The sequence below is a fragment of the Eptatretus burgeri genome, chromosome 2 (assembly GCF_056783735.1).
Source record: "Eptatretus burgeri isolate ZD-2024b chromosome 2, Ebu_testis_v1, whole genome shotgun sequence".
NCBI lineage: Eukaryota > Metazoa > Chordata > Myxini > Myxiniformes > Myxinidae > Eptatretus > Eptatretus burgeri.
Window position 1 is genome coordinate 40,244,452 of NC_140962.1, and position 25,799 is coordinate 40,270,250.

Consider the following 25,799-nt stretch of genomic DNA (forward strand, 5'->3'; position numbering starts at 1 on the left):
AGGGCAAAGAAGAATTTTGTTTCTCAAGGGGCATTGGATTCCATTGACCAGTCGCAGGGACAGGCTGAATGGCAGAGCTGAGCTGTTCAGGGAGCTGAGGTATAAAACTGTACGTGCGCGAAGGGTGCACAAGGAGCCCTATGTGTGAGGAATCTGTGAGGGGGTAGAGCATCACCTGTGGTCAAGTGATTCTCGTCCTGCTCACAGGAGAATTCGTGCATTGCGTTCATCCAAGCCCATCCCTCGGTGTACTGCAATTAGAGCAGAGGGTGGTCGGCTCTTGACAGAGGAGTCCTTTGTTGATCTCTGTAAAGCGTTTGATTCAGTGAATCGGGATGTCCTCTGGAGGATTCTTGGTCTTCGTGGGGTGCCACCAAACCTGATCGATCTGATGTCTGAACTCCACTCTGGTACTGAGAGTGCTGTGAAGTGTGGTGGTACCATCTCTGACTTATTTCCAGTTGTTACTGGAGTTTGTCAGGGGTGTGTATTGGCCCCCACACTTTTCAGCACTTGTATGAACTGGATTCTCAGGAGGATGTCAAAGAGATCAAGCTGCGGTGCATCGTTTGGGAATCTCAAGATCTCTGACCTTGATTTCACAGATGATGCAGTCATCTTTGCGGAGACTTTAGATATCCTTTTGGGGGCCCTCGAGGTGCTGAATGAGGAGTCGGAGCCCGTGGGATTACGGGTTTCTTAGCTCACAACTAAGATCCAGGCTTTCAATGACATATTGGATGCTGCTGTCCTATCTGTACCTGTTTGTGGTGAGGATGTTGAAGTCGTGGAGAGATTCACATACCTTGGCAGTGATATTCATGTCTCTGCTGGCTGTGAGTCAGAGGTCAATAGACGCCTGGGTCGGGCCTGGGGAGTCATGGATTCACTGGATAAAGGGGTGTGGCGCAGCCGGTACCTGTGCTGGAGGACAACAGTCCGAGTCTTCAGGTGCTTGGTGCTTCCAGTCTTGCTCTATGGATGTGAGACTTGGACTCTGACCAAGGATCTGAGAGGGAGACTTAATTCCTTTGGTACCAGATCTCTTCGGAGAATCCTTTCCTATCGCTGGTCGGACTTTGTGTCCAACGAGCGGTTGATGAGAGACTCAAATGAGATTTGTTACGTGCATTGTCCGTGAGCGTCAGATGCGGCTGTATGGACATGTGGATCGTTTTCCTGACACTGATCCTGCTCACCAGATTCTCTCAGCGAGGGAGTCTCATGAGTGGAGGAGGCCAATGGGCCGACCACGTGCTTCGTGGTTGATCGGCATCTCAAGGAGATGGGGATGGGCCAGGCATCTGCTTGGGGGATGGCCAGACGGAGGCCCCTGGAGTACCGGCGGAAAGTGGACGCAGCGGCGCGTTGCTCTGGCGCATGCTCCCACACCTGACCTGACTCTGCCATCAAAGACAGGTCTGTGGTCTCTGTTTTCCATCGCCTCTTTTCTGGTCTTGCACCTTCTTCTCTCGCCGTGCTTTGTCCCATCCCACCCCCTATCCCCCGCCAACTTTCTGCAGGACACATGTGGTCCACCATCAACCCCCTTCATCGTTATGTGCCTCCCTTGTTTGTCCATCTCCGTCTATTTTCTCCCTCCACACTGCCGTTGGTATTTCCCCCTTCTCCTCCTGCTGGTCCTTTTGTTATGGTGTGTCATGGTCCGTTCTGTATTCTCGTTCTTCCACGAGCCTTGACGACTTTTCCAAAAAAAAACCACAGGAATGTAAATACATCAATAAGCAACAAAGAAGCCACGACACATACCTGTTGCATCCTCACCAACACTGCTGGTGTCCATACATTCATCTGTACTGAGGGAAAGTTTAGTCTTGAACAATTCTTCCAAACCCTCCATCTCAGGTGTCCTTGAACAATTGTCCTCAAAATGCACTCTCTGAGGTGAGTGGAGAAGATTTGACAACAACATGTTACACAAGACCATTTTGTGATGTGTTTTGATGTGGTTTTCGTTTGTTTGAGGTGTATTGTGTTGAAAATTAATCACAACAAGGAACAAGATGATGGAAACCACGAAACCACGATCACGATAAAAACGGTTTCATTTTGGTTCTCTTTCATGGCACGGACACACTGATGCAGTGTTTTGTTTGGAATGTTTTCTTTCATTAATCTTCAACATCTTATCCCATTCATTAGTTGCACACAGAGAGGAACACAGGCTGAGTGAATCACGTGGTGTGGTCATGTTGGTCTAATGTGAGGAACATGAGGTGTGCAGTGCTGACTGGTTGGCACAATGGCCTGACTTTAATTTGGGGGGTCGTGGGGGTGGGGGGAGATTGATTACCACCCCCTCATAATACCACAAGCAAAACACGAAGGTTGATTAACAAATCAAAACCGAAATTTCCCATTTACTGCTTGTTGGGGTCCAATTAAAGGCTTGTGAGACCAAAGTGGTTGAACCTTCATATAGACTCGGTGAATAAAAACTGTCCCCACCATGATGGAGGAAACCCAGCGGGACCTTCAAGGGATTGCAGAGAAAAACTGTTCTTCTTCAATCACCGATATGTGTTCAAATGGTTTTGTCTCTTACCCAAGGGTCAAATCCCAAGACCCCATCAACCACCCCAATCACCGTGACCACCCACATGACGATGGCTGTTTGCTGTTTACCTCCACCGTAACACACAACCGCCATTGCCCCTTCCCACACCCACCAGTTTCTCCAGATTATTACCAATCCTATCCCACACCCACCACTGTGATGTACTCAACCACAACCACCCCTATCCCCCACCACTACCACACACCTTTCTGCCTATCACCCTCCTCCACTCTAAATGGATGAGGTGTGTGTGTGTGTGTGGTGTGTGTGTGTGTGTGTGTGTGTGTGTGTGTGTGTGTGTGTGTGTGTGTGTGTGTGTGTGTGTGTGTGTGTGTGTGTGTGTGTGTGTGTGTGTGTGTGTGTGTGTGTGTGTGTGTGTGTGATGCTTTTTAACTCTGCCACCGAAGGTGAAAGAGGTCATATTTTCACGCCTTTCTGTTTGTTTGTTTGTTTACCTGTGTGGACGGATCCGGATTAAATTTTTCGGACAGGTTGGGTGTGTGATGAGGATGAACTGATCAGATTTGGTGAAGATATGAATCCGGATCCAACGACTAGAATTTTTTTCGTGATTCTTCACCATTGAGAGATAAGGCGAAAAATGATATTTAGCACGATATCTGAAAACGTTGTGGACACATTTGGACCAAACTTGGTGGACGCACTGGGCATGTGACAAGGAAGAATTGATTCAACTTTGGTGAACATCTTCATCCGGATCGGGATCTCAGTTTTTAAAGCATTTCTCCACCATTGAGAGACGGGGCTAAAAACAATATATAGCAGATTTACCTCCGCCACGGAAGGTGAAGGAGGTTATGTTTTCACCCCTTTCTGTTTGTTTGTTACTTGCAAAATCGAACATTTTTCAAGTGTATTGGTTCGTCGATTTTGTTATTCTGTCTGTTTGTCTGTCTGCCTGTTTAAAGCTGACAGGTCACAATTTTAAACCGATCTTCACGAAACCTCACCACATTGGAGCGTTTGTCATGAGGAAGAAGCCCATTGTTTTTGATGTCAAAAGGTCAAAAGGTCAACGTAGGCCAAAGGTCAACAACTTAGGTGAGATTTCTAAAATCCTCAATTTTCATCCGATTGACTTGAAATTTGAAGAGGATTTATATTTCAGGTCACTCAATTCAACCACCAATTATTTTTAAAGTCAACATAGTCCCAAGGTCAACAACTAAGGTGGTATTTCTGAATCCTCAATTTTCATCCGATTGACTTCAAATTTGAAGAGGATTTATATTTCAGGTCACTCAATTCAACCACCAATTATTTTTAAGGTCAACATAGTCCCAAGGTCAACAAAGGCTGAGTTTCTAAAATTGTCAATTTTCATCCAATTCACTTGAAATTTGAAGAGGAGTTTTATATTTGGTCATTGTGAATTTAACCAACAATTATTTTTGAGGTCAAATGTGTTTTATGGATTTTGCAAGTATCATGCTCTGCACGACATCTTCTTCTTGTTTGTTTGTCTTTCTGTGTGCAGGATATCTCAAAAAGTTGTGGACGGATCCGGATGAAATTTGGTGGACAATGGCAGGCGAGAATTCTACCACTGAACCACCGATACCACTGAACTGTGGAAGTAATAATTATATTGATGTACTTTAAATTGTAATTGTGCTGGTGTTTTATAAATTTAATTTTTATACTACAAGTCGAATTGGCTGTCAGTGTTCCTTCCCTTTGCCAAGAGTCTTTTGCCCTAAACGCCGATTGTCTTGCTCTGGAACAAAGTGACCTTTCTGATAACACCAAGGTTGTTATGATTACAAAGTTGCTTTTCACCGAGAAGACACGTATTGCATTTTGGAGTTCTTTGTTTAAGGCTGAACAGCCCCCTCCACTCTCCCATGAAAAGCATATAAATACCAGAAATTGTAATCTTGTTTCAGTGCAAGCACTTGTGATGTATTGCATCTCAGTGGTTTGTGCTCCTTGGTACTGACCAAGGACCAAGTATAATGAAACTCTCTGATGTAATGTACTTTCACGTTGTGGAAAAATGAATTAATCGGGTCGGTTTAACGGTTAACTAAAAAGTAAGAATAAATAAAATAGAACCAAGTAATATTGCAACAAATGGGGTTTCTCAAGTTCATTGTGGGAGAGACTTGAGAATAAACTGGTGGATGCCGACATCTGAGTTTTTGAACTCACAAGCAGAGAATGCTCTTGTTGTGGTTCAGTCATTTAACTCGGCGAGTCTTTCACTTTTGTAACGAGATTAAAACCGAGTAGGCTAAACGTTTAAAAAAAACCCTGCAAGTTAAATAAGATTTCACAACAACTTAAGAATTCTACAACGATCACAACTTGAGGTGAAGGAAATAATTCCTCATCAGAGCCATTCAAAAAGGTATGGACGTAAAATGTGGGTTTTGGGGTTTCGACTTTGGTGGGGGTGAGTGTGTGTCCAAACGTTGTTGAGTTTTACATTTGCAGTGGGTTGGGGCTGTTTCCATCGCCATTATGTAATGACCTTTTTCTCTACATATTAAAACGAGCTGTAAAAAGACTTTTTAGACGTTTCTGGGTGAGATGTCCCAGAACCTTGAACGAGATTCTGATTGAACATTTCTCCATTAGCCATGGCTTTGCCGAGAGATCTCACTGTCAGCTGGTCGATGGAAGAAAAAAAAAAGTGCCGCCACCTCCGTGAGAAGAGGAAGAAGAGGCTGCAACAGGAAAATAAGTTGTCCATCTCCACATGTGAAACCAAAATGTTTACATTGTTTGTGACCTTTCTGCTTTGAGCTCCCAAAGTTAATTCATGACGAAACTTGCCACAATCAGATGTTTAACCACAATGCATCTGAATAGGTGGATTCAACAGTCATGAGGAGGACATTGGCCCATTATTGTCGTGTTGCACTCCAGAGATAATTTATTTACCAACATGACGTTAATTTCTTTACTCCAGCTTCACTCCTTTACACCTTGTACAGCCCGTAGATCCCATTCGACCCTTTACACCCCTTCCACCCTTTAATGCCCATTTAGACCCTTTTGAGACGTTTCGACTGTCTTCGAACCTTTTGACACTTTTCACACCTTGAGACCTTTTCAGACCCTTTGGATCTTTAGACCCCCTTTTGACCTTTTAAGAACCGAAAGTCACTTTAGACACCTCCACACCCTTGAGAAAATCGAAAAAAAACTCTCTATCTTTTTCTTCCTCTGTCTCCCCTCTCTCTGTCTCTCTCCCCCTCCCGCTCTCTCCCCCTCCTCCTCTCTCTCACACACACACACACACACACACACACACACACACACACACACACACACACACACTCCCGAAAGGACCACACCTCAAACCTTCCCATGTCCTTCCTCAACAACCCTCTCAAAGAACTTCATTCATTCACTCTCCTGGGTCTCAGCCAGGATCATTCTTGTGCAAACTTCATTTCAAAGTTGGCCTCCAAAGCCAGCTGCCGACTGGGCATCCTCTGTCATACAAAGTCTTTCCTTGGCACACGTAAACTCCAATCCACCTACAAGGCTTTCATCCACAGATTAATGGAGAACTGCTCTCTCCTCTGGGCTGGCACCTCTGCCTCTTACCTTGCTTAGCTTACTGCCATGGAAACCAAAGCTTTCAAGATCATTGGAATTTCTTGCGATGACGATGAGCCTCTGGGCCGAAATATTCAGCATCGTGGACAGGTTGGTGGTCTCTCTGTCTTCTTCCACTTCCTTTCTGGCCTTGCACCCTCGGCCCTCCACCCCCCCCCCCCACCCCAAGGTATCTACAGGACACACAAGGTCCACCAGCACCTCCCTCGAAGTGAAGCTGCTGAAATCCTGAATTAATGTTCACCTCCACTAATCCAGTTCCCCCACTGAAGAAGAGGACATTGCATTTGTGCCCGTTTGTTTGTCCACACAGAACTTTCGTGTTTTTCTCCGGAACCACTTGTCGGATTAAGACTAAATTTTCACCATCGGTGCCACTACTCACTCAGAGCGTTTCAATGATAATTATGACATCATAAGTGACATGGTGTGGCAGGCATCGTAGAAAAACGGAAAAACTTTGGACCTCTGTATCTGGAACCACACCAAGGAAAAACATTGAAACTTGGCATGTACTCATGGGGAATGAGCGCGATTTTCTTATGACGTCATAGGGGCCTTCTTTATGACATCATAACTGCATGTGTAGAACGCTGCATCCGATCAGTATGAAAATTTTTGAGTCACCTGAGGATAAAATCGTCCACAAATATTTTTTGATGATGTCGTCAGTCACATGATTCGACAGCCATATTGTTTTTTGGATATTTTAAACCTTAGAAAATCTTTTTCTCTGAACTGGCTGAACCAGTCAACACTGTCAGCATTTTTGAAGTGGCATTTCAAATGATGTCTCTGAGTAATTACGTAGCACACCAGTACACAAACACCACACAAAATACACCCCACAACAACCACGCAAAACAAGTCCTAGCGAGGGTCTGGAATCTCTGATTGGTCTTTTTCTTGTTCCTCATTTTTCCCGCCTGTAAAACCAACTTTCACATTCTCTTTGATCTCATTTTTTCCCTCCAGGTCTTCAAGAGAGCTGTTCTCCTTGCGTTTTCCCTCACCCCTCATCATCATTTTTGCTCCCTTTGCCCTGCTGTTGGTATTTATAACTTCTCCTTCTGCTGTTCCTTTTGTTATGTTGCATCCTGCTCCAATCTGTGTTCTCGCTCTTCCACAAGCCTTGACAATGTTTATCCAAAAAAAGTGTTAAAAGATTGATGATGAAGTGGAGAAAGACATCAATTTATGAAATGTGAGTGAAAAATATCCCACCTTAGGAGTCATCGAGGCTTTTGGATAGACGATTCGAAACAAAGGTGAGCTTTCAAGAAGAGTGTGTGGAAAAGCGAACGTCTGAGTTTGCTGAACTTCCATTTCTAAACGTGCCAGTTGGGGGATAAAAACATTTTCATTATTTAAAATCAAAGGTTTTCTCAAATTCATCAGCACATATTGTCATTCAATCAGCAAACCAAATACAGATCTCTCGCATGAATGTCTTCCTGGTCTTGTGTTTAAAAGTATATTAATAAAACAACACGTGATATTTGAATCTGGGGTGAGAGAATCATGATACAAGTGTAAAAGCTTGGCTGCATCATTTTCTGGGGGCACAGCTGTGTTGCTGATGCAATGCCCCTGCGACCAGCATACTGGTACTCATTTTGCCGATCTTGGAAGGATGACAGGCTGAGTCAACCCTACTTGGTGTTAATTCAAAAGCCAAATCTGGCTTGAACTTAAGACCCTAGAATTTTAAACCAAGCACTTTAACCATGAAGCCAACACCAGGTCTATTTCAGAGAATGTAGGGATGGTTTACCAAAAAATAAACAAGCACGGTAGAAATAGTCACAATAAATTATCATGTGGAACCATCCCAACATCCTTCTTTGCAGCATTGACCACACACATATAGGTTTCATCATTTTCTGGGGGTTTCATCGTCCATCGGCCAGTCGTGTTGCCGTGGGCCCACCACTACACCCACCAGCCAAATTGACAGGTGCTGTCCTGCCCCCACACTCCTGGACCATCATTGCCCTCCACAGAGGTATGCAGTTATGCTTACTTTGAAGAATCCTTTCAAATTACGAAAATCTCGAATCTCGATGAATCATGGACCTTCCCACTGTAAAATGTGATCGATTCATGTGAAAACCAAGTATTGAGCTTCAATCAATTTTGAGTTCGGTTGTCTGAACAGAAAAATAAGAACTAAAAAGCATCCCGAAATGAAAAGCCCGTCCCCGTGCACTTAGTGCACAAAATAAACAAACTCAATATAATGGGGGAGATAAACGACTTGAAATAAACTCCAAGGCCAACAAAATAAACAAAATAAAAGGACAGGAGAGAGGAGGTGTGAGGTGAGAGGAGAGGGCCAGTGAAGTGAGAGAGGATGGGGAGAGAGTGGGGAGAGAGAGGAGGGAAGAGAGGAGGGAAGAGAGGAGGGAAGAGAGGAGGGAAGAGAGGAGGGAAGAGAGGAGGGAAGAGAGGAGGGAAGAGAGGAGGGAAGAGAGGAGGGAAGAGAGGAGGGAAGAGAGGAGGGAAGAGAGAAGTGTTGAGTCATGTGATGGTAAAGGACTCTGAAGTATTTTGAAATAATTTTCTTCTTCATACTTCATGGTTATCAGAAAAGCAGTGACGAAAGAAGCCCTGAACACTTTTGAGTATTTTCCCTGTCGAGAAATAAACAGTTTACAGGGATGGGGCCTCCATGTGATCAGCTTTCCCCCAGGCAACTGGAACCCTGACCATCTCGAATGCCATTAAGAAAACTCATGTGCTGCAGCAGCACTAACGAAGGATATGTATCGTTACTATGACTTTGCCTATTCACATTTTGACCCGATTATTGAATATTTTATCCATATCCTCAGAGTTAAGGTTTGTTGAAAATTTGATGACAAAAATTCCAATGGTAAAAAAAGTTATGGCCTGCACAGACACAGACACACATGCGCGCGCACGCACGCACGCACGCACACACGCACACACGCGCACACACACACACACACACACACACACACACACACACACACACACACACACACACACACACACACACACACACACACACACACACACACACACACACGCACTTGCAAAACCCCATCTCACACCGCCTTTTGGTTTTGGGTCGGGGGGGGGGGGGGAGTGGTTGGGGGTTGGCTTATTGCATACAGGCTTGCTCTGGAGCATACATCCTGTTTAATATTCCATGTTTATTAATCATTAGAATGTTGTTGGACATTATTCGGAATTTAATAACGAAAAAGGCTGATGATGAATATCCCATTAACACTCTCCTCCCCCTCACTCCCTGAGTGTATACCGAGGCCGGTATCTATACAAGGCTTAATAATGTTTTTTTCCCATTAACAACTGTTTTGATTTTTGCAATTTCGTAAAGATTGGTATTGTCATCAGGGAAGCGACGGATCTTCATCAATGATCTCACTAACTCTCTGGAGAATCCTCTTTATCTCTTTGCTGATGACTCCACACTCTGTTGTAACATCCCTCATCCTTTTGACAAACAGCTTTCCTCTCCTCAGACCTTGACAAAATCAAAACTGGTCAAAAACTTTGAGAAATCACCCTCTCTCCACCTCTCCCCCTCTCAAAATCTAACTCTATCTCTATATCTCTACCTCTCTCTCTACCTCTCTCTTCCTCTCTCTCGACCTCTCTCTCTCTACCTCTCTCTCTACCTCTCTCTCGACCTCTCTCTCTACCTCTCTCTCTACCTCTCTCTCTACCTCTCTCTCTTCCTCTCTCTCTTCCTCTCTCTCTTCCTCTCTCTCTTCCTCTCTCTCTTCCTCTCTCTCTTCCTCTCTCTCTACCTCTCTCTCTCTACCTCTCTCTCTACCTCTCTCTCGACCTCTCTCTCTCTACCTCTCTCTCTACCTCTCTCTCTTCCTCTCTCTCTTCCTCTCTCTCTTCCTCTCTCTCTTCCTCTCTCTCTTCCTCTCTCTCTTCCTCTCTCTCTTCCTCTCTCTCTCTACCTCTCTCTCTACCTCTCTCTCTTCCTCTCTCTCTCCACCTCTCTCTCTTCCTCTCTCTACCTCTCTCTCTCTCTTCCTCTCTACCCCTCTCTCTCTCATACTGCAACTTTCTCAACAACCCTCGAAAAGAAGTTCAATGACTCCAACTCCTGGGTCTCACTCTCAGCTGTGATATTTCTTGGGCAAACCGCATTTCAAAGATGGTCTCCAAAGCAAGCTGCCCATTCGGTTTCCTCTCTTGAACAAAGTCCTTCATTGGCACACCTGACTTACAGTGCACATACAAAGCCTTCATCTGTAGCGCAATGGAGTTCTGCTCTCTCTGGCCTGACTGCCTTGCCTTACATTTTGTTCAGCTTGATGCCATGAAAACCAAGACCTTCAAGATCATTTGAATCTCCAGCAATGAAGCTGAGTCCATGGGTCTATCATGACACCGCTGCAGACATGTCGGTGGTCTGTCTGTCTTCTATCACCTCCATCCCCCCTCCCCCCCCCCCAGGTTTCAGCAGGGCCGCATGGTCCACCACCATGAACCCCCTTAGGTGAAACTATCTTAATCCAGGACGTCATTCGTTCATTCCTGTTTTCCCACCTGTGGAATCAACTTCCACACCCTCTTCATTCTCATTCTTCCCACCAGGTCTTCAAGACAGCTGTTCAACACCATCTCAGATCATCCGTAATCCAAAACCATGATTTTTTACGCAGTTGTTAATCCGATCCCCAATCACTATTTTTTTCAATTTTCCAGTTTTACCTCCTGTGAGTTTCCTTCTGTTTCCATCTTGTCCACCCCATGGATCCTCTGTGTCCATCTTGTCCACTACATGCATCCTGTGTCCATCTTGTCCACCCCACACATCCTGTGTCCATCTTGTCCACCCCATGCATCCTATATCCATCTTGTCCACCCCACACATCCTGTGTCCATCTTGTCCACCCCACACATCCTGTATCCATATTGTCCACCCCACATATCCTGTGTCCATCTTTTCCACCCCACACATCCTGTGTCCATCTTGTTCACCCCACACATCCTGTGTCCATCTTGTCCACCCCATACATCCTGTATCCATCTTGTTCACCCCACACATCCTGTGTCCATCTTGTCCACCGCATGCATCCTGTGTCCATCTTGTCCACCCCACACATCCTGTATCCATCTTGTTCACCCCACACATCCTGTGTCCATCTTGTCCACCCCACACATCCTGTGTCCATCTTGTCCACCCCACGCATCCTCTGTGTCCATCTTGTCCACCCCACGCATCCTCTGTGTCCATCTTGTCCACCCCACGCATCCTCTGTGTCCATCTTGTCCACCTCATGGATCCTCTGTTTCCATCTTGTCCACCCCATGGATCCTATGTCCATCTTGTCCACCCCATGCATCCTCTGTGTCCATCTTGTCCACCCCATGCATCCTCTGTGTCCATCTTGTCCACCCCACAATCCTATGTCCATCTTGTCCACCCCACACATCCTCTGTGTCCATCTTGTACACCCGATTGTTCCCTTCCATCATTGCCTTCAGCTCCACAGTTGGTGTTTTTTTTCTTCTTCTTCTTCTTCCTCCTCCTCCTCCTCCTCCTCCTCCTCCTCCTCCTCTCTCTCTCTCTCCTGTTCCGGTTGCGCCATTACGTCCTGATCCGTTCAGTGTATTCACACGAGCTCTTCCATGAGCCTCGACGATGAATTCAAAAATAAATAATTAAAATCCTTGTTCGTGATTTAAACTTTCATATATTATTACAAAGGGAAACAAAAGGTTCCACAAAACCTGTTCACGTCACTTGAGGAAACACAAGGCGTCAATGAACGAGTTTCCCCGCGGGACACACTCAAACAAACCGCCTCTCAAACATCGACGAACACTCACTCACTTTGAAGATTCCCAGACGTAGTTCGGGTTCCCAAGGGTTTTCTCTCGCTGTTGATTTCGTTGTTTATTTGAAACAATTACAAACAATTAAAAGGAAACGGGGTCTATCGGTCACTTGGAAGGTAAACAAGAGGGACGAGCTCATTGGTCAACCGCTGATACCAAGATGAATGAACCACTGGACATTGTGACGTCACGGTAGCCACGTTCGAATAAATTAATGACGTCGCAGAAACGAAATCAGTCGTTTCCAAGAAACCAGAATCAACAATCAGTTAATAAAATACAACTTAAAAATAAATAAATATTGGGGGGGGAGGGAGGGGCGAAGGTCTGGTGGTGGGGAGGGGAAGGGGAGGGGAAGGGGAGGGGAAGGGGAGGGGAAGGGGAGGGGAAGGGGAGGAGGAGGGGAGGGAGAGCGGGAGGAGGAATGGGGAGAGGGTTCCATTTTAAAACGTTGATCCATAATAAATAGTTTACCGTCACTAATCCACATAACGAGCCCAACTTGGTACCAGGACATCAATCCGGACAAAGATTGTTTATAATTCATTCTTTACCGGAATCGTTCCCTTGTTCTACTTTCCTCATTTATAAAGATGTGAACTCGACTCTTCCTTCCATCTTGAATGTTTGTGTTTCTCACATTATTTATTTCAAACAATAATCTGATCCGTTCTGATTCCTAAGTTCTGGTTGAGGGAACAGAGAACCATTCCGAGAAGGATGTCTGGAGTGGAGGAGGGAAGGGGGATAATAACGAGGTCTATCATCGGACTAATAAAAGATATTTATAATTACCATGACAACACCCATTCACATTTTGACCCAATTATTTCATATTTTATCCATATCCTTATCATAAAGTTTTGTTGAAAATTTGATTACAAAACACACACACGGGGACACACACACACACATGGACGGACACACACACAGACACACACAGACACACACACACGGACGGACACACACACATGGACGGACACACACACACACACACACATGGACGGACACGCGCACACACACATGGACGCACACACACACACACACACACACACGGACGGACACACACACACACACACACACGGACGGACACACACCCACACACACACCCGGACGGACACACACACACCCACACACACGGACGGACACACACACACACACGGACGGACACACACACACACACACACACACGGACGGACACACACACACACACACACACACACACACACACACGGACGGACACACACACACACACACACACACACATGGACGGACACACACACACACACACACACACGGACGGACACACACACACACACACACACACACACACACACACATGGACGGACACACACACACACACACGGACGGACACACACACACACACACATGGACGGACACACACACACATGGACGGACACACACACACACATGCACGGACACACACACACACACGGACGGACACACACACACACACACACACGGACAGACACACACACACACACACACACACACACACACACACACACACACACACACACACACACAAACCCCCACACCTGATGTAACCTGACAACACCTTGGACATCCTGTTTAATATTCCATGTTTATTAATCATTAGTTTGTTGTTGGACATTTTTCGGAATTCAACAACTAAAAAGGCTGATGATGAATATCCCATGAACACTCTCCTCCCCTCACTCCCTGAGTGTACACCGAGGCCGGTACCTAGACACCGCTTAATAATGTTTTTTTTCCCATGAACAACTGTTTTGATTTTAGCAATTTCGTAAAGATGGGTATTGTCATCAGGGAAGCGACGGATCTCCATCAATGATCTCACTAACTCTCCGGAGAATCGTCTTTATCTCTTTGCTGATGACTCCACACTCTGTTGTAACATCCCTCATCCTTTTGACAAACAGACAACTTCCCTCTCCTCAGACCGATAATCACAAAGTCGTCAAACACTTGGAATACTTGTTTAACTTTGAGAAATCTGTCTCTGTATCTGTCTCTCTATATGTCTTTCTATCTCTCTCTGTCTGTGTCTCTCTTTTTGTCTCTCTCTCTGTCTGTGTCAGGACCGTACTGTAACTTTCTGAACAACCCTCTAAAAGAAGTTCAATCTCTCAAACTCCTGGGTCTCACTCTCAGCTGTGATATTTCTTGGGCAAGCCACATTTCAAAGATGGTCTCCAAAGCCATCTGCCCATTGGCCATCCTCCCTTCTCCAAAGTCCTTCCTTGGCACACCTGACCTCCTATCCACATACAAGGCCTTCATCTGCGGCGCGATGGAGTTCTGCTCTCTCTGGGCTGACTGCCTTGCCTTCCATTTTGCTCAGCTTGATACCATGAAAACCAAGACCTGCAAGATCATTAGAATCTCCAGCAATGAAGCCAAGTCCGTGGGTCCATCACCAGCGTGTCCCCTCATCTACAAATCCATCTTGAGATTCACAAAGGAAACGGGTCGAACAGTATGAAGTTCCTCACGTTTTTTATTCGTTTTATGTTTCGCTGAAGCGGATGAGTTTGGGGACGTGGCGTTTGGAGAGCGTCACGACTCTGGTGACATCAGGAAACACAGAAAGAATATGAAGAAGCTCGTCAACACGACAAGTGACGTTCGAAGCTCGCGCGTCTTTACTCACAAACATTTTTCATCCTCATTCACGAGTCACTCAACACTTCACTATTTAAAAGTGAGGGTTTTTTTTTTGTTCGACATTACCAAGACTATTGAGCGAAGTCGATTTTGTTTGTTCGCCGTGTGTGTGTGTGTGTGTGTGTGTGTGTGTGTGTGTGTGTGTGTTCGTGCGTGTGTGTGTGCGTGTCTGAGTGTGTTGGGCCCGTCTTGGAAGTCGAACTGCATCAGTGTTTTTGCCCATTGTAAATACTTGCATTGAATATTCGCTTTAAGTCTCGCTTCTCTTGTCTTTTATTTACTACAAATAAATTATTAGAAATGTTCCCAGCTCGTTTCCGTCCTTTCTTCATTTGGTCCAGCATGATCCGGGTCTGAGTTTACACAGGGTTTCATCCCCGGTAATCGGTACATCGAAGCCGGAACGTCCTGGGAAGGCCCGCTCGACTGCATCCGAGCCGGAGTTGGTCGGTGGAAGTTGATACTCTTCCGTAGCTGGTAGATTGATCCGGTTCGGCCAGACGTTCCGAAGGTGTGAATCCCCGGTAGCCAAGACTGCGTGGTTACTTAGGTATATTGGATCTGGACAATTAACCCTGTGCCACGCGATCGAGATATTGGCGTTTCACGGTCGAATAATCGACCCGCCGGCTTCAGAGTTATCCGGAGCGACGGCCGATAAATTCCGGGGAGTCTTGTGGGACACGGTGTATATTTCATGAATTTGTAGTGTTGCGGTTATGGAAATTCGCATTACACCATAAAGGGTCCTCAGGTGAGATATCTCGATAAGTCCATGTGTAGTTAGCCCACACCTGTTGTATACAGGGAATTTATGTGATCCATTTGGGCTGTGATCCTTCAGTTTGCCATTTTTCTTTCTCTATGGTTATTTTCGACCATTAAGCCACCAACAATGCAAACACCACCACCTTCGCCTTTACCTTCACAACTCCATCCCGCAAACATCGCTTCACCGCCATTCCCAAACGACACCCGCCAACCACCAAACCACCACAGAAAACCCTCCACCACCTTCGCCTTTCTCCTTCACAACCATTCCCAGACACCACCAGTCAACACCAAACGTCGTGCTGTCCATCTTCCCTTCCCCACACCCACTCTCTCTCTACCTTCACATCAGTTCGGTAGTTGGTGCCGAACGCGTCGATCCGCGGGTCCAAATGCGAGAGGAATTCGGATCAGAAATGCTTCACGCCCACTTCTCCTCCGTCCAATGGGCGAGCGCGAGGCGGTTTGGCCCCGCCTCCAGGCGCATGTATGTGAATTCCGTTTATGCAAATATGCGGATCAGGGGAGGTTCACGCCCCTTTTTGCCCGACCAATGGCTGACCAGGGGGGTGGCGTGGCCCTGCCTCCAATCGCGTTCTGATCCTGGAATTTGCATATTGGCTTCTCCTGCTGCCTTTCAAGACGCGAGCACAAGGTTACGTGTTGGGTATTGCGTGTTGGGTGTTGGGCTGGCTGGTCGAGTCCAAATTGAGTGTGCGCGGTGGAGCTGCAGCCGGCTGGTCAGGGCAAGGAAGCTCAGGTCCGAGTCAAGTGAGGACGGCGGTCGGCGACGAGGTTGCATGTGGGGGATCGCTCGTCTCGTCGCGGGATCCAAGCCGGCCAGCCATTCCGCTCTCCCTGAGCATCAACGATTCCCCCCACCCCCCATTCGTGCTGAGATAGTGCCGAGGGGGCCCCCGTTCCTCTCCCACCCTAAATGTGGTGCCAACAAGACCGCTCGTGCGGAGCACGCCGGAGAGGACTCGCCGACCACGCCATGGCACGGAGTCGGGGCGCAGCGGCGCGAACATTGCGGCTTGCCCGCCATCGCGTCACGAGGACGCGGGTAAGACCTCCCGGTCTCGTGGACCTGGCCGATCCTCCAGGATCCACGTACATTTGGTCTACGGGCCTGTCTGCCTCCTTGCCTGTGAGGGTGGCTTTCTTCCTTTGCTTTTTGCATAAATGCTTGTGGTGGCGCCGTCATTCAAGTAAAACTGTGTAAGTGTTGCCGTGTGTACGCGTATAGTCGGTTTTAACTGTTTTTCTTACATTTGCTTTTTGTGCATTTTGTATGGCTGAATATACGTGCTTGCTTTGTGACTGTGTGTGTAAATAAAATGCTTGCTTGTTGAACTGTTCCCGCTCTGCTTCGTCTCCTTTCTTTTTATTGACTCGCCATCCTGCATTCAAAAAAGGATTGGCAGTGGGGTTTAGACACCCAATAAATAATCACGTCCGTCGAGGTCAGCGATAACACGGCTCGGTTATCACTGTAGCACGGAACGGACCGCTTAAGCGGTTTGTGTCCTCGGCTGACCTGCGGCGAGGTACGATCGCCCGATTAACCATCCACGTAGGTACTTAGGTAGGTCGAGTTTGGCGAACAACCCTATCCTACGCGGGTGGGCGATTGTCACGATTGTGGTGAGGTCGAAAGATCCACCCGTGACTGGCTTAGGCGGTAGTTCCCGGAGGGTCACGACTGAATTGTCCGTTCCGGTGGGCGATATTCGAGTTACGTAGCCGATCGCACGCCGGCGGGCACGAATTCGCAACAATATATTTGAAGCATGAATGCAATTTATATATTGAATGAACGAAAAGCTTGCGAATGAAACTGCTGAGGGTTTTACCCAAGTAAATGCTGAAATGGTTACCATATGGACAGTAGCTATGCAGAATCGTATCACCCTTGATGTCCTTTTGGCTGCACAGGGAGGCACATGTGCAGTAATAGGGTCAGAATATTGTTCCTATATCCCCAATAACTCAGAAGAAATTGACAATCTGGCTGGGAAGTTTAAAGCAGAGGGCGCCAAATATCATGATTCTAATAAGGGATGGAACTTCGGGGTCATCGTTGGAAAAGATGTTTCGTTGATGGGGAGCATGGGTGCTCCAGATATTGTTCATTGGACTTATAAATGTTCATTGCTATTGTCATCATAGCATGCATAAGAGCAATAATCGGTGTGTGTGAAAATTTGCCACAGTAACAACAATGGTGGCGCATGAAGTCTCCCTGGATCAATCATCTCCGAGCAACTATGGCGACCCTGAAGATTCAGAAGATCCAGAAAACCCAGAAAATGAAGAACATAGTATAAAATTGAGTCGAGACACCGTGACGGTGGAATCTTATGGAAAATGTGAAAATACAGATACTCGTGCCTTTGGGACTGACAAAAACCCTTTTGAAAGAATTCAACAATTATTGCTAAAGAACCAAAAGCAGATGGATGATTATGATGAAGAGATATGGAATGATAGAGATACCTTTAAAATTTCGGGGGAAAAAGAATTTGAACGGATTGCTCAAATTAAATCTCATTCGTATCATTGAAAAAGGCAATTGCCTATTGTATATGTATGTTTGGTGTGCACAGGGTTCTTTCCTTCCAAAATCGCCTGGGCGCCCCAACTCTGAGGGCATGGGGAGGTGGTGGCAGCTCACAGGGGTTGCATCCACGAGCTCAGGTGTTAACCCACCACAGAGCACAAGTCTCAGTGACGCGGTGGAAACGAGCCCACCACAAGCCAAACGACAAATTTAGATTTTCAGTAGGTTTGTTCTTACAAAAGAAAGGTTGTTCTCTATGAACAAAGGGGGAACTGTGGAAACTGCATTCTTAAAATGCAATTTATAATAATGTAAAAATGCAAGTTTCTATATGTTCACAGCATGTCCTGCTTCCTATTGAATAAAAAATACTGCCATCTGTTGATCTAAATATTGTCGAAATGCATTCACCCACTGAGCTGCATGTGCTGACATGTAAACAGACATTCGTTACTTCGATCTGCAAAATGTAACGTCGGCCATTTTGATGCGAATCGTTATCGGCTTCTATCGTTTTTCAGCTTTTCGTGATTTGATCGTAATTTTTTTTAGGTTGTGAGTGGGCAACATCCTTGAAAATTGGCACAATTGTTGATTGTTTTATGTACTGTGATCTGATGAGAGCATTTTTGGAAAATATCTTTAGTTCAGAATTTATGGTAGTCCGAATAGTTCATCAGCAAGAAAAAAAATCACAAAATTTGGCAAGCCGTTGCCATGGCAACATGCAAAATATTTTTTTCAAAAAACTCTCCATTGGATCACAGCTTGCTAACCTATAAACAACTTGGTGATGTTACAGCATGATCTGATATTTGTAAATGTGTACAAAATTATGAGCAAATTTTTAATTTTACCTTAGCCCAAATTTAAGGTCATTGACATTTGACCTCGGGTCACAAACAAAATTGACCTTGACTTGCGCTAATTAATGTATTTCTTAAAACGAGACACTTATATGATTATGTTGATACCAAACATGGCATCATTTGTCAAAACATTGGCAAGATAATACCTCTTGAATGTAGTCAGGTCTTTTTGACCCATAGTACCCCGTTAAAAAACATTACTTGTTTTACGCATTATATTTAGGCGGGAATTACTAATTAATGCTCCACTTTTGAGCGTGGGAACAAAGGGGATGTTGATAAGACATGCAATACCTATATTTTAAGACATAATATCTGTAGTTCCAATGTGGAGACCACAAAAAGCACTTTCTGAAGGGATTTTGACTACATGCCCTATAGTTTAAAAGGACATGCCACCCGAAACAAATATATTGGTGTGGTTCTGCAAAGCTGGTACTCCCAAGACAATGGCATGCAACATATAGCAGTAACGAGACAGTTATTTCATTACTATCCGTTCAGGATTGCACTTCCCTTATATCTGGTGGGTTCATGGGACAAAATGTGTTGCAAGGGCTTTTCGGAAGGCTTTCGTACTTATTCTTTATCCATTACTTATTTTACTTCACACACAATGACTCCTTCATGTAAGCATGCAAAACACAACAACAGGCAGCTTATTTGCATACGTGCGCCATTTCACATTCAAACCTCATGCCATTACCAAACACGCTCACCTCAGACTTTCTCCAGATTTGAACCACAATGCTACAACATTTCTACAACCATCAAAACGCCTTCAGAAAAATCCCAACATAAATCGAAGCTCACTTACCTTCACCATTAACCACCACAACTGCCACCATAACAAACACACCACTGCGACACCTCAACCACCACTCCATAACTCACCATTATGAACAAATGGCATCAGCCTACATGGCCCAAAAACCTGCTCCTCTGCTTTTGCTCACCCTCTCTCTTTGTGCAAGGTCATCTGTCATCTGCTTGGAAATCAGCAAACATTACTGCCCTGCATAAAAAGGTGCAAAAAACGATCCCTGAAGCTACAGACCAATCAGCCTTCTCCAAATCATCAGCCAGGTTATGGAATCCATCATCGCATCTGACACCAAATCCTTCCTCTTCTCCAATGGCTTGTTTTCCGATCATCAATTTGGTTTCAGACCAGGTCAATGTCCCCTGGATATGCTGCTTCTGCTTTCCCAACAATGGATGGAGGTCCTCCATGCCAGAAATGAAATCAGAGCCACATCCCTTGACATATCGCATGCTTTTGACATGTTCTGGTACACTGCCCTGCTCAACAAACTCTCTTTCTATTTGATCCAAGGCCATCTCCACTCATGGTCATAGACTTCCTCTCCTGTCACAGCCAACATGTGGCCCAAAATGGAGTTCTCACATTCCCTCTTCCTGTCCAGTCTGAAGTTCATCAAGGCAGTGTCCTGGACCCTGTTCTTTTTCTGGTTTTCATCAATGATCTCTCCAACTCTCTGGAAAATCCTCTTTATCTGTTTGCTGATGAATCCACACTCTGCCGTACCATCTGCCATCCCTCAGACTGGCAAGCAGCAGCCTCTTCGCTGTTAGGGTTAAGGTTAGATCTGGATAAAATCGGTTAGGGTTAGATCTTCTGCAGATCTGGATAAAATCACAAACTGGTCCAACATGTGGAACATGTCTTTCAATCCTGATAAATCTCACACACTCACTATGTCTCTCCAAAAGGACCATTTGGAAAAAACCCCCATCTGCTTTCTCAACAATTCTCTTGAAGAAGTCCTTTCATTCAAGCTTCTGGGTCTCAATATCTGCCATGATCTTTCCTGGGAAAGCCACATTTCCAACCTGGCCTCCAAAGCCAGTTGCCAATTGGGCATCCTCTATCATGCAAAGTCCTTCCTCGGCTCACCTGAGCTCCTGACCACATACAAAGCTTTCCTCCACAGCGTGATGGAGTACTTCTCTCCCCTCTGGGCTAGTGCTCCTGCCTCTCACCTTTCTCCACTTCACGCTGTGGAAAACAAGGAATTTAGGATCATTGGTATCGAACTGCGGTCAGGCTGAGTCTTTGGGCCTCTCATTATCACCGCAGGCAGGTCGGTGGTCTTTCTGTCTTCTACCGTCCCCTGTCCGGTCTCACCCCCTCCTGCTCTGTCTGCGATATGTCAGTCCCATCCCCCCCCCCCAACACCGTATTTCCACAGGGCACTCAAGTTCCGTCAGCAACACCCTTCTGGTAAAACTACCAAAATCACAAATCGCTGTTCACCTTCACTCTTTCATTCCTCTATTTTCCTGCCTTTTGAGTAAACTCCCACTCTCTCTTCAATCCCATTCTTCCCTCCACGTCGACAAAACAGATGTTCACCACCACCTCTTAACTTCTCCCATCCAAAACCACGATCCTTTCTACCCCCGTTAATCCACCCCAAACCCACCTCTTTCAAATTCCCTGCCATCCTTCCCAAAAGTTCCCTGTTGTGCAAAGTCCTGGAAGTCCCTGTGGTGTCCATCTTGTTTACCCCATGTTTCCCACCCCATCCCTCTCCCTTCCACAGATCTCCGAATTTCTCTATTTCCAACTGTTTTGTCCTTCCCTCTCCCGCCCCTCTTGACTCTTGTCCCGCTTGTTGTGTGTTGTGTGTTCGCCCTCATATGAGCCTCGACAATGTATACAGAATAAAAAATAAAAAACTCGCAACCACAGTCACTACCACTGCCCTTTGGGAAAGTAATGAACAATAGATGCTATGCACCACTGCAGATGCTTGTGCTTGGAACATTCTAGCATGTAGCTTGAAGCACAAGTGTGCATGCAAATCCGTTTGACATTGTATGGATAGCCCTCGCGCTCCACTCAATTATGGTCCCATTTGATATCCAGCGTATGTTCATGGCCAGAGAGCACCACAAGATACTCTCGCCCCACATTCACTTCAGAGATGAGTCACATGGCGAGGTGAAGAAACGAATGAGGCCATTTCCAGTGTCTAGTCCTCGCATGAGTGGGGCCAAAACCACGGGAAGCGTTCGTGCACCAATGGGGATGCTTGGAAACATCTGTCCCGATCCTGTCCTGATCCACCTTTAGGCTCCTCCCTCGCCAGACAATGATCAATATCCTGTGAGGGGTATGGAAAAGAGGCACGCTTTTTGGCTTGGTCAGCAGTATGGGGCGGAAGATGGAGCTGAACCGACAGCCAGAGTTTGAGGAACGGAGCAGGTAGAGCGGAGTGCTGGGTGGGCGAGCAATTCAGGCATCATGCTGTGTGCATGAATTAGGCCCAAGTCGAAAAACCTTTACACTTACAAACTTCCTCAAGCATCATGAGGACCATCTTCTCATACATTCTGTCTCTTTCTTGTCTCGTATGCTGTGGAAGCAACAGAGCAGTGAGAGAAAGTCCTGACAACCGTTCTTTTCAGAGCGACCCCACAGACACGCACCTCTTTCCATTTTCTTCTCTGCACCTCATCTGCATTTCACTGCACCTCATCACACCGCTCATTTTGCACCTGCTCTGACCACGCACCTAGACTTCTTCAGTTTTCCTCCTCATCCCCTTCCTAAGTGACTGGGAAGCATTGGTCCGTCAGGCATGCCAGGTACAACAGAAGTCACAAACAACTCGTTTGTTCTCATCTTTCTTTGCTCTAACTTTCCTCGGGGTATGTTTCTGATGGAGCCTGTCTTAATATCTGTATAAGTCTGCACGGTGTCCTTCATTCAACATATCTAGACAACCAAGAGTGCACATCATAATCAGTTACACTCTCATTGTAGAGGCAGACCGTCCTGACCATTTAATGGTCGGAGAGGGCGTTGACCACCCAGTCAGCAAGAGACCGAGCTGAATCAAAGCACACATCAAATCCATGGGCCAAGGAGATGAGGCAATAAAAATCCTCAGCTTTAAACTCCAGCACGAGCAATAATACCGTCCGCCCAAATACCTCACTTGGTGGAATTCACCCGGCCTTCTCAAACTTGAACGGGATGGAGTTATGGCACCTGCTCACCATCCCACAGTCCTGAGGAGGGTGGGCACAACACTCGGAAAAAGGGGAATGGGGGAGTGGATGGAGTTAGGTGGTGGCAAGGAAGTGTGAGGCTACCTTCCTGCCTGATGGGTGAGGCCTACCAGACAGGAGGAAGGCTGTGGAAAAGCAGGAATGGAAAGATGAACGAAAACACAGGAATAACAAGACAAAGAGTATAGGTTAAACAAACAGAAGAGATAGGGGGAAAATATAGCGCGTAGAACAAATACAACAAGATTAACAAGAAAAAGAGCAATCAGAGAGTGCAGACCCAAGCTAGGACTGCTTTTGTGTGGTGTTTGTGCAGTTTTGTGTGGTGTATTTTGTATGGCGTTTATGTGCTGGTGTGCTGCGTAATTAATAAGAGACATAATTAGAACTGCCACTTTATAACTGCTGGCAGTGATGACCGGGTACCAAGTCGTCTCGCTTTGATTCAATCCCGCTTTGATCGGACACCTGACTCTGACCCATGACGTTTTTAAAATTATTATTCACGAGTCAATTGAATTGAGAATGGGATTAAAATAAATTCAATTCAAATCAAACGGAAGACCAAATAGGTACAGTCCTGCATTGGAGTAATCAGAAGGAACCCAGCCAAGCAAAAAGAAAAGATGAAGTCATCAGGAGGAACCTGGATAGGATTCACATTTCAGTTGCTGCTCCTCTTCCCTCAAACCCATCTCGGCACAGCCAAGTGAGCATTATTGAAAAAAAAAAAAAAAACAAGAAACCCATATTAAAAATTAAATAATTCTGGCTGCCAGATCATTTGTACGATCAAGATCAAATTTAAAACAAGTATCCCCCATCACCACAAGATCATAAATTTGAAGTTTCAAATTGATTGATTAAGCAGTTTCAGAGAAAACATTATTTAATACTTTTTCTCAATCCCATATGGCTGCCAAACCATGTGACCTCTCAAATATTCCTTAACAAACTTGAACACCAATGGGTTGGGGAACATCTGTGTGAAGTTCCCCCTCACTGTCGAGTCGTTCTGGAGAAGAAGATTTTTTTTATAGCTTTTAGGGTAAATCCAATATGGCTGCCAAATCATGTGACCTATGATGTCATATGTGTGATCCTTTTGTTCCTCAGGGATCGGCGGTCATACTTGTAAAGTTTCACCTCAATCATGTTCAGTTATTTCAGAGAAGAAGATTTTTGAAGGTTTTTATGTTAAAAACAATATGGCTGCCGAATTACGTGACCGATGATGTTATCAAATGTTTTTCTGTGCACAATTTTATCCTGAGATGACCTTCAAAAATGTTCATACTGATCAGATGTGGTATTCTGCCTATGCAATTATGACGTCATAATAAAGGCACCAATGACATCTCAAAAAATCACACTTATTCCCCATGAGGAGTACTTGCCATGTACAATGTTTCAATTTTTTTCTTTGTATGGTGTGGTATAGCCTGCGGGCCTGCGGGGCAGGGCATGATGATGGGGGGAGTGGTCGTCATGAGCATCGTGTCTGCCAAGGATATAAGGAGTGCGCGCCGCCTGAGGCGTTGTAGTGGGTGCCGTAGGGCCACGGCTCGTGAGTGTGTTGAGTACATAATAAAGGAGAGCCGCGGGCAAAGTACGCCCGCGCTCGCGCTTGTACACCACAGCCGGGCTCGACTGTTCCTCCGCTCGTGCCTGCCTTATAAGCGCCCCTACCACGACACTACATCTTTTCAGAGATAATACATTTCAGAGATAAAGAGGTACAAAATTTTTCCGTTTTTCCAACATGGCTGCCACTCAGGTGGTCAGGTTCGATCTGTGACCTGCTACAGGTACCATGTAAACCTGTACTAACCTGTTCCATGGTCGGGTTGTCGGCGACTAAACCGTCTCCCCCACCAGGTTTTCTGGTGAGGAGGGTGTTTGGATATGGACACCCAGCAGGATTAAAAACAAAACCTGTCAAAGGGCGGAGGAGCTCCTTGTGAGCCAACGGCCATCCACATCTAGTGCCCAACTGTGTCTGCGGACGTCCTCCTGCAGTTGGGTTACTTCTTATTAGGAGGTTGGTGGCAGGATTTGCACTCCAGCCACCGTAAAACGCTTCATTCCGCAAAACGCAAAAACGCTAAAAAATCTGAAAACCCACTCCGTGGGAGTACCTCCTGTGCAGCTTCCCTTCGCAGGGCAGCTCACCGGATGATGGGATTGGGGCAAAGCCTTCGGGACCCCCAATCTTTGATAGGAGGGAAACCACGGGGTAACATCCCTGGGTCAGATTGCGGGAGAGTGTGTCGGAGTGGTGCTGAGGTGTCGTCCACCAGACGGCGGTCTCCTTGGGTTAACCTGAGGCGGTCCCTTCGGGTGGGTGCCTGGAATGTCCTATCCATAAGAGAGGATGATCACCTGTCTCTGTTATCATCTGAGCTCAAGCGTTTGGACATCGGGATTGCAGCTCTCTCTGAGGTTCGGAGACCGGATTGCGGCGAGATAATGGTGGGTGGTTACACCTACTATTGGTCTGGTCGCTCTGATGGTTACCATACCCAAGGAGTTGCTGTAGCTGTGTCCAATAAGCTGACCCCAATGATAATTGAGGTAACACCGGTCAACGAGCGTATTATGAGATTAAGGATTCGTCACTCCTTAGGTGTCATTTCCCTGGTCTCTATTTATGCTCCGACTGAGGCGAGTGATCTTACCGTGAAGGATGCATTCTACGCCACACTCGAGTCTGTGGTTGATCAGTGCCCCAGACGAGATACACTTCTAGTCTTGGGGGATTTCAATGCATCGACTGGAACTGATAGGGATGGTTATGAGGTGTGTGTTGGTCCCCATGGGTCAGGAACTATGAACCAGAATAGCACTAAGTTCCTTGACTTTG

At 46.0% G+C, this 25,799-nt stretch overlaps 1 protein-coding gene across 4 annotated transcripts in view; it reads right to left on the reverse strand.

Annotated features, from left to right (window-relative positions):
- LOC147031873 (uncharacterized) overlaps positions 1 to 24,583 on the reverse strand; it is a 72,088-nt gene extending 47,505 nt beyond the window's left edge. For 3 of the 4 annotated variants that reach the window (XM_085868471.1, XM_085868444.1, XM_085868462.1), the window contains exons 1-3: positions 22,859 to 24,583; positions 7,394 to 7,497; positions 1,771 to 1,900 (exon numbers count right to left, since the gene is read on the reverse strand). In XM_085868471.1, coding sequence (XP_085724597.1) covers positions 1,771 to 1,900; positions 7,394 to 7,495 — 232 coding nt within the window. In that variant the 5' untranslated portion in view covers positions 7,496 to 7,497; positions 22,859 to 24,583. Of the gene's footprint in view, positions 1 to 1,770; positions 1,901 to 7,393; positions 7,498 to 12,017; positions 12,197 to 22,858 lie in introns of those variants that run through there. The other variant, XM_085868451.1, reaches the window with a different exon arrangement.
- Between the last annotated feature and the right edge of the window lie 1,216 nt (positions 24,584 to 25,799).